Below are 10,104 nucleotides of genomic sequence, written 5' to 3' on the forward strand. Positions count from 1 at the left end.
AAATTAATATTAGCTAAAAAATTAATTTTTATTTAAAAAATTAAAATATTAAAAAAATAATTCATATTAACTGACAAAAATGGCTCTTTAGTTGAACTCTTATTTAAATATTCTTGTTTATTGGCTAAAATATTTTAAATATTCTTCACCCATTTGTATGGACCGCACTTTTGGTCTGTGATGCTACTTCCTAAGTAGTTCATATATTAAGTGCTAATAAAACATACTTCAAGATTAAGAAGTTCACTGCTTGTCCAAAGAATATAATAATAGCGTGGCATCGATCTCTTCAGACAAGCAAGGTACAAATAAATTAAAGTGCAGAATATCTCCCTTTCGTGGGAGACCAAACACAGACCAAATAAATTACTACTTCTTGTGTTCTTCAGTTACCTACTGTGTCCGAATAATTTAGAGATATTGTGTAATAAAGATCCAACTTATTGATGATAATATTTGCTTTTCATGCTGCCTAACTATTTCTTTAATTGAAAGAGAAATCCTAGTGTATGTGGAGACACGAAATGACTTAAGGAAGACAGTTGAAAATTTATGATGCCGCCAATTATTATTGAAGAAATGATAAAATCTTGTCTTTAATGATGTGGAATTAAATATGATAGAGATAGACACATTTGTTTTTTTCATAAATTTCACCAGAAATAAACTAATATATAAAGCAAAATTCATAAAACCTAAATTTCCTCTCACTTAAGTCTAAATGTTTTCAATGTCATTTAATTTCTCTAACATTTTTCTGTTCCAACTTCACAAACCCTAAGTTTCTATTTATGTTATTGTTTTTAATTTTAATTTGAACTTAATTTATATTTTTTATATTTTTTAATGTATTTATGAAATATAGAATGTTACCATGGTATAAAGAGTTTAGGAAAGAAATAAAGAATTATTTAGAAAAGTATCATTTTTGTTATTCATATTTCTCATGTGATTACAAAGTTCTTACCAATATATAGACCAAGAGTACGCTAAGAGTACACTCGTTATAGAATAATATCCTAATAAATTACATTGATTTTTTTCTAATCCTCTTTGATATTTTTCTGATTTTGTTCCCTAATTATGATATTCTAATACTCCCCCTCAAGGTGAGTAGTGGGATCACCAATACTCAACTTGGTTAGAACTTTAGCAAGGGCTTGTCTTGAAACTGTTTTAGTAAGAATATCAGCCAACTGGTCTTCTGATCTCACAAATGGAAGCTCAATAATTTCATTCTCAATTTTTTCTTTGATAAAGTGTCGATCCACCTCAACATGTTTTGCTCTATCATGTTGTACAGGATTCTCTGAAATGCTGATTGCGGCTTTGTTATCACATTTCAACTGGCTTGGCGATTGTGGTGGAAACCCAATCTCAGTCATCAATTGTCTTATCCACAATACTTCAGTTATGCCTTTAACGATCCCTCGAAATTCTGCCTCAACACTTGAAAGAGCTACAACTTTCTGCTTCTTACTTTTCCAAGTTACCAGGTTGCCTCCAACAAGTGTAAAGTAACCAGCTGTTGATCTTCTATCATTTGGGTTGTCCGCCCAATCTGCGTCAGTGTATGCCTCAACCTTCAAATGGTCATTCCTTTTGAAAATGATTCCACTTCCTGGAGCTCCCTTCAAATATCGAACGATCCTCATAGCAGCTTCCATATGATCTTCTTGTGGCTTATGCATAAACTGACTTACTATTCCCACAGCATAAGCTATGTCAGGCCGAGTATGAGATAAGTAAATTAGTTTTCCAACCAGTCGCTGATACCTTTACTTATCTGCTAGGGTGGCACCTTCTACCATCTTCAACTTGTGATTAACTTGCATGGGCGTATCTATTGGTTTGCAATAGGGGTGTGCATGGCCCGGCCCGGCCCGAAGGTCCGGCCCGGTCCCGAACACTTTAGGGGCTAATTTGGTGTGATTTCATCGGGTCTAGAATCGGGTAAGGGTCTCAAAAATAGACCCGATCATTATTTCGGGTCGGGTCCGGGCCATAGCTCGGGTCACCCGAAATCGGCCCGATGGCCTGGTCACCATACACAATAAATATTTTGTATTATTAGTGATGGATGATGGCTATTATTATGTAGAATTTAAGTATTGTAAACCTTAATATTTTGTGTTATTAGTCATTATATATAAGACTATAAGTTAATGTTTTATATTTAAAATGCATAAGACTTTAGACTAATGCATAATATTGTGTTATTTGTATTTATTTAAATATTTGGTGTTATTAGGCAATATTAATATTATTGATTATGGTTATACTTTAATTTTAGAGAAGAGTTGGTTCTTGTTATATTTTTCTAAGTGAATTTTACCATGTCAAATAATGGTTGGAGTCTTGCAAATTTGGATATTTTTACATGCTAACTTACAAGAAGGTATCAAGGTAATATAATGTTAACGGCCCGATTTTCACCCGGTATAGTTGTGGCCCGAAAGGGTATAGGTTTCATCGGGTCTAGGGTTGGGTTCGGGTCTCATAAATGGACCCGGTACATATTTCGGGCCGGGTCTGGGTCACATCAAATCCGGTTTCACCCGACCCATGCACACCCCTAGTTTGCAATCCACCATTCCTGTTTCTGCCAGAAGGTCCAAAATGTACTTTCTTTGGGAGATAAAGATTCCTTTGCTGGATCGTAGAACCTCTATTCCTAAGAAATATTTTAGTCCACCCAAATCCTTCATTTCGAAGTCTGTAAATAGGTTCCTTCTCAATTTTGCAATTTCTTCAGCATCACTTCCCGTTATAATCATATCATCCACATAGATTATTAGGCAAGTGATTAAATCTCCCCGTTTTTTCAAAAAAGGGTATGATCAGAGTTGCTTTGCTTGTACCCATACCTTTTCATGGCAACTGTAAATCTTCCAAACCAGGCACGTGGAGATTGTTTAAGCTCATAAAGAGCCTTCTTTAATCGGCAAACTTCATGTTTTCCAAATCCCGTTGAAAAACCTGGAGGAGCTTCCATGTACACTTCTTCTTTCAACTCACCATGCAAGAAAGCATTCTTGACGTCAAATTGATGGAGTGGCCAGTCTTCATTTGCTGCTATTGAAAATAACACCCTGATAGTATTGATCTTTGCAACCGGTGAAAAAGTATCAGTGTAGTCGATACCATAGGTCTGTGTATAACCTTTGGCCACCAACCTTGCCTTGTACCGTTCAATAGTGCCATCTGCCTTGTGTTTAATGGTAAAAACCCATTTGCACCCGACTGGCTTTTTTCCTGTCGGTAGGATACACTTTTCCCAAGTTCCATTCTTCTCTAGAGCTTCCATTTCTGTATTCATGGCTTTTCGCCATTCATCTTTCGCATTAGCTTCTCGGACAGTTCTTGGAATGTCTTCTGTTAAAAGTCTGGTGGAAAAAGCCTTTGCAACATCTGCCATTTCTTCTCTAGCCACTCTTATTGGGTATCTTGAGTTACGGGGAACATGTTCTGGTGAGTACCGATCAGGAGGCATCCCTCTGTTTCTTCTTGGAGGAAGAATAAAGGTATTGGACTCTGGTTCTTCATGTTCCAGTGCTATACTGTTATTGTTAGTGGCCTCATTAAAAACAGGGAGTAAATTATCAGATTGACAATTACTTACCTCTTGTCTGACATTCTCAAAAGGACTCTCACTAGTTGTATGTACTGAGTTGTTTTCTACGTTGAGTGAAGTATGCTCGGTGGCTCCATCTACTTGCTCTGTTTGAACAGTTTCTGGGCAACAAAGGTTATTTATCCAACTTGGTGGTTCTTTATTGTTCTCCCCCTGAATGCCATATTGGCGGCTAAAGTAAAATTCGGATTCTAAAAAATCACAATCCATGGTCACATGAATACGATGAGTGATTGGATTGTAGCACCTATACCCCTTTTGGTGTGTAGCATACCCAATGAAAATACATTTTTCTGCACAAGGATCAAGTTTGGTTCTATTGGCTTTGGGAAAATGGACAAAGACGGAACATCCAAATACTCGAGGTGGTAAGGTTAGAATAGGCGGGATTGCAGTTTGAGTAGCCAAGACTTGTAAGGGTGTTTTGTGGTGGAGAACTTGGGTAGGTAGGCGACTTAATAAGTAGGCAGAGGTCGCTATAGCTTCAGGCCAAAAAATTTTTGGAACTTGTGCATCAAAAAGCATGGCTCGGGTCATCTCAAGTAACTTACGATTTCGCCGCTCAGCTACACTATTTTGTTGGGGTGTATTTGGGCAGGAAGTTTGATGAATAAGACCATTTTTCATAAAAAAGTCGCGCATTGACTGGTTTATAAATTCTCCACCATTATCTGAGCGAAGTACTTGGATTTTCTTGTTGAATTGAGTGTGAATCATTTGGTAGAAAGCAAAGAACTTATCAGGTACTTCAGATTTGTGTTTTAAAAAATATACCCAAGTCATGTGAAAGAAATCATCCACAAATAACACAAAATATTGAAAATTATTATGGGAAATAGGAGCTGGACCCCACACATCTGAGTGTATTAGAGAAAAAATAGAATTGACTCTAGTGTTGGTTGGAGGAAAAGAAACTTTGTGATTTTTTGCACGAATACAAGTTTCACATTTGAGGGGTTCAGTACTACTTGTAAAAAGACTAGGAAATAGTAACTTGAGGTACCCAAATGAAGGATGTCCGAGACGCCTGTGCCATAACCAAAGTTGCCTAGTAACCGTTCCGTGAGCAAGCATGGCATGACCCTGGTGTGCTACTTCATCAACGTAGTAAAGGCCTTCTCGCTCAGTACCACGCCCAATGATCTCCTTCGTAAGAATGTCCCGTAAAAGACAAAAGGTAGAGTACATGAGTACCACACAATTTAGTTCCTTTGTTACTTGGCTAACATACAATAATTTTGATGATAGTGCAGGGACATAGAGGCAATTTTTTAATTTCAATTTTTCTGAAAAAGTAATGGAGCCTCCTCCTTTAACATCAATTAATTCTCCACTAGCTGTTTCAATATGAGCTTTTGAGGGTATAGTCAAGCGATTAAAATCATGGAGGTCATGAGTCATAGTATCAGTAGCCCCACAATCAAAAATCTATTCATTTATCATTTTAATTGGATCCTGATTTTGGGTATCCCCTTTATATTGAGTCGCGGTCTGGACTGAGCAAGCAAGGAGTTCAGTAGTCCTTACCCTTACTGCCGCTGCTGCCTTGCCATAGTGACTTGCTTCCTCTCTTCTGGCCTCGTCACCGCTGCTGGTGACCTCTGGGATGCTCACAGCGGTGGCTCCCTTACTCTGATTTCTTGATGACTTTGGATTATTTTTCGACCAATCTGGGTAACGCACAATATTAAAACTGTTTTCTTTGGTGTGTTTCTTCTTTCTTCTTCCAGCAATTGCTTTTTTCATCAGAGTTGCCCATAATGGATAATCATATCCGTTTAGTTTGAAACCAATTGACAAATTATCAGAATTGGTTTGTGATGATCACATTCCAAAACTATTGCGTAGCATATTTGCAATTTGTAAAGAAATAGTTGATTTTGAGTCCCTAGAACCTAACTCTGCTCTGATACCATGTTACCATGGTATAAAGAGTTTAGGAAAGAAATAAAGAATTATTTAGAAAAGTATCATTTTTGTTATTCATATTTCTCATGTGATTACAAAGTTCTTACCAATATATAGACCAAGAGTACGCTAAGAGTACACTCGTTATGGAATAATATCCTAATAAATTACATTGATTTTTTTCTAATCCTCTTTGATATTTTTTTGATTTTGTTCCCTAATTATGATATTCTAATATAGAATGCTTAAATATTAAATTTAATTGAATTTTTTTTTGCAAATAGAATAAAGTAGAAATAGAAATAAAAATTTTAGAGTATACATAAGATTAAGATTTAAAATTTTTAATCATAGATAAAATATGATTGAATATTAAAAGTATTTTAAATTCGAAAATAAAGTTAATGTAAAGTTTAAACTCCATTCATCTATCCTATCCATTACCGGTTCTAAATAATTGGCTAAGGCCTAATTGTAGAGGTGATTTAAAAAGAAAAATTTAAAAGAAATTATCGCAAAAAAATTAAGACAGTCGAACACAAATACGATCCTCGACTTTATGGCCGATTGTAATAATGTATGTAATAAGGGTTTTATTAGATAAACAATGATTTTTATAAATAATGTGAATAATAGAATTTAGAATTGAGTTAATAAAGTAAAAAAATACTTCACATTAAATCATCTTCTAAACTTTAATATTAGGATAACTATCTACATACTTAATGAATTGAACATCTAGTTATTGTTAACTATATATGAATAAATCGAATCAAAAGAAATAACTATCCAATTAAAAATAATCAACATAATTATTTGCATACTTATTGAATTGAACATTTAATATATCTATTATTCAAATTGTTTAGTATTCTCATTGTCTACCTATACTTTTTTATATAATAATGTCTATTCATTCATATAGTTCACCCTCACCTTGTGGGAAAAAGACTAAAAGAGTATTGGTTTTATTGAGGGAGAAATCTCATACTTGCCATACTAAGTAATTTTTTTCCGAGGAAAATAAAAAACAAATATTCATAGATTTTTATTATGTATGTGATAAGATGACTCAGTAATATAAGTGGGAATTCAAAAGCTAACTTTAAAATTGTGATATTTCTTATTTGATGTATTATTAGTATAAAATTACATCTAATTACATAATACTATGTCAAAAAATATCTACCGTTAACATTAGTTGTGTAATTAGTTATTAAAAAAATAGATATAATTAAATAATTATATAAAATATTTTACATAATTAGTATATCAAAATTAAATTTGTACAATAATAACTTGAAACAATATTAATAGCCCTCTTAAACAAAATAATGGACATGAAACTATTAATACCATACGACTCCTAGATAAATTAATTACTTTTAGCACAAGTAAACCTCCCCTCTCTTTATTCTTCTTCATATTTTCCTTTTCCCTCTTTGTACCTCTTCTATTGTCATCATATATAAAGCCTAAAGGTGAGAGTTTATAATATATTAAACTCATAAGAGCATAAGCTGTAGTTCATTCTAAGTGGACGCTTTTGCCTCCTCACCTCCTGTTGCAATCTCTCATCTATTATTTTAACTATGGCATGCTTCAAACTTGCTTTCAACGTTCTTCTACCCGTCTTCGCCTTGCACCTGTTTACTAGCCAAGTGCTAAGTGGAGGTAATAGCCCATGTTAATTATAGTTTTTTTTTTTTCTTTTTCACCATTTAATTCTTTGTACCAAAAATTAAAACAATGAGATCCTTCCGAATAATATTATCAATATGCATGCTTTTTGTAATCTTACTCTTCATGCTTAACCTTCATGACACTAATTCCCTAACAGCAAGTGAGGGACAGGATCTTCTTGATGACATCAACATCTACCGGAAAGTCTTTAACCTTCCGGAACTCAAGGAACTCAGCAAGATGTCTTGCTTAGCCGATGAGATCGCGGACGACTTAGGGGGCAAAGACAAATGCAAAGAACTTGCCAACTACTATCCTTCGCCGGGTAGCGCCTTGAAGATTCCTAAGTTCCAAGAGAACCTTAAGAAGTGCAGGATTGATTACAATACCACAACAGATGGGGTGATCATGCCAGTTCGCGTGCCGAAATTGGATGAGGATGCATTGTTCTCCAATTATACAAAGTCGAATCACTTCACAAAGTATCTCAATGATTCTAATTATACGGTTGCAGGGGTTGGTTCTGAACATGACTGGATGGTTCTTATTTTAAGTACCAACTCATCTTCAGGGAATTTCTCTTCAGCTACTTCTCTTCTTGCTGGAGCTAATTGGAAGAATCATTATTTGGTGTTGCCATTGTTCTTCAGTTTGCTTGTTTCTCTGATTATATAAAATTGCTTGTCTTTCATTTTTGAGTGTTCTTAACTTCTCATCATGTGCTTTGTTTGGGTGAAAATATGTTTTCCCTTGTTAATTTATTTTGTAATTATTTGGGACAAAATCAATGTACAAAACTCATATTTAACTCGTATACCTGTTAATAGATGTATTTTGCAATAAATTGTAATGAAATTTTTATTTGTGTGGTTGTGTTTTCTGATCTTATAAAGATCAAAGCTTTATTGTTGCAATTTTAAATTAATGTGAAAACTTTCAACTTGACCGTTAACCGTTGGTCTTGTTTTATTTTTTTTAAAAAATAAATGAATTTAACTTAATCCTCTGACTTCCATATGTAAGAAAAATAACTAAAATGATGAGATATATATATAAAAGAAACGTTTCAGTGTTCAACACTTGAGATTTATTGTTAAAAAAATGGTTGGTTCATATTAGGGTAAGGGAGTTTTAGTGAACATTATTAAAGAAGGTGTAAGATGCACGTTCAACTATCTTGGTCGTTTTAGCGTGGTTGATGTTGTAGATAATCATTTTTGCTCATTCTCTTGCTATAGTGCGCTCAAGTGGCTCAGATGAAGTGGTGGGAGCTAAGTCGACGTTGTATTGGACCAGATTGATATAGTCTTGGGCCTGTGATGATCAGAACGGGCCTATTAGGCCATGATTAAATTTTCGTTTTTGCATGAGAGGATGGTGTATGTGCATCGTGTAAGAATCCAATTTTCAGTAAACTGACTTTTTTTTTTTCGGTTATTTTAAAATTTATTTCACAAAATTCTGAACTATGGCCCAATGATAAAAAAAACTTATAAAATAATAATTAATAGGTTAAACTTGACTAAGGATAATTAATTTTTCAAAATCAAATTTCATTATTAAAAAGTAAATACTTGTTTACTATTGGTTTATTTTTCTCACTAGAGACTTTTTGAGTCGGAAATTTACTTTTAATGACGGGTTTACGTGTGCCGTAAAAAAGTTAATAATTGAAAAACTCGGAATTAGTGATAAAAATAACTTTTATCTTGGTAATTCTGTCTCAAGGTTAATATTAGTCATCCATTCATGATTTATTTTTTTAAGAATAAATCTTAGCCATTAATTATTTTACCATATGATAAAAGTTACCTCGAACCAAATTTCTTTCTAGTATTTTGCAAACGACTCTTAAAGACCCCAAATCCTCTTACTTGCCACTCAAGTAACTCGCCCCTCCCTCTCAGCCTCTAAGCCGATATTATCTTAGCATCTTACCCTTCTCTATTGTGTTTTTAACCACAAATAACTAACCATGATTAATTACGAATAAACATGTCATTATAAAGCTAACTGTGTTTTCTCGACATCACACCCCTTCTCTCTCAATCTCACCCGACTCTTCTCTGATATTTTCAGCCCCATTGACAACAATTAATTAGTCAAGACTCATATTTTTTATTTAAGGAATCCTTATCACAAATTCATGAAACACTTTATACATTTTTTTTCACATTTTGACCATGTTTTAAAGAGAGAAAGAGATGAAATTTTTACACTTCTCTGCGTTTCAGCCTTTATCCCGGTCTTTTTACACATTTTTTGTTGTTTATGTCTTGTTTTTAAACTTTTATTTATTTTTGGTTTGTTGTTTGTTATGCAGAGAAAGACTTCGTTTCTGATTCAGGTTAGGGTTTGGATGTTGACTCAGATGACTATAACATTGAAGAGAAATCGAGAATCATTGATGAGAAAAGGAAGAAGAAAGAAGAAGATGTCGAGGCTGAAATGCAACTCAACATCAAAGAGGAGTCTGATGAATTTAGATTACCAATCCAAGAGGTTGGTTTGTTGGTTTCTTTATTTATTATGATTTGAAATTTTATTGATCCCTTGGCAGTTATGCTTAATTTTTTAAATTAATTGGTGGTAGTTTTGATAAAAGTAATTATTTTAGTTCTTTGGTAGTTTTAAGAATTTAAAGAAGAGAATCTGCGTTCGCCTGATCTTTCCAATATACAGAGAAGGATTAAAGAGAGTGAATTAATTTCCATTGGATTTTGCTTGACTGTCTTCATGATTCATTCAATGCGCTACCTTGGTTGAAATATATTTATTGGCTTTTCACCATGTTAAAATTTCAAAGTGCGTTAATTATGTATAGAAAATTTCATCCAAGACTAATTTTCTCCGTCATTTATTTTTGTATATAAGATTAA

At 33.8% G+C, this 10,104-nt stretch overlaps 2 protein-coding genes across 2 annotated transcripts in view; both read left to right on the top strand.

The window, feature by feature from the left end:
* LOC107616922 (uncharacterized GPI-anchored protein At3g06035-like) lies at positions 7,021-7,916 on the top strand. Its single transcript, XM_016318796.2, has 2 exons — positions 7,021-7,216; positions 7,383-7,916. Exons 1-2 carry the CDS (start codon positions 7,135-7,137, stop codon positions 7,898-7,900), a joined length of 600 nt encoding a protein of 199 aa, XP_016174282.1. The 5' UTR covers positions 7,021-7,134; the 3' UTR covers positions 7,901-7,916.
* The window catches only part of LOC110266831, a 5,296-nt gene continuing 3,791 nt past the window's right edge, over positions 8,600-10,104 (top strand). Inside the window, exons 1-2 of the mRNA XM_021111864.1 lie at positions 8,600-8,617; positions 9,549-9,727. Of these exons, the coding sequence (XP_020967523.1) occupies positions 8,600-8,617; positions 9,549-9,727 (197 nt within the window). The remainder of the gene's footprint in view (positions 8,618-9,548; positions 9,728-10,104) is intronic.

This window comes from Arachis ipaensis, chromosome B09 (genome assembly GCF_000816755.2).
Source record: "Arachis ipaensis cultivar K30076 chromosome B09, Araip1.1, whole genome shotgun sequence".
Classification (NCBI taxonomy): domain Eukaryota; kingdom Viridiplantae; phylum Streptophyta; class Magnoliopsida; order Fabales; family Fabaceae; genus Arachis; species Arachis ipaensis.

What these genes read in the sequence shown, in the direction of transcription:
- LOC107616922 (XM_016318796.2), top strand. Translation starts at nt 7,135, where the DNA reads ATGGCATGCTTCAAACTTGCTTTCAACGTTCTTCTACCCGTCTTCGCC. An exon ending in TAGCCAAGTGCTAAGTGGAG is followed by an intron (nt 7,217 to 7,382) that starts GTAATAGCCCAT and finishes ATTCCCTAACAG; the next exon opens with CAAGTGAGGGACAGGATCTT.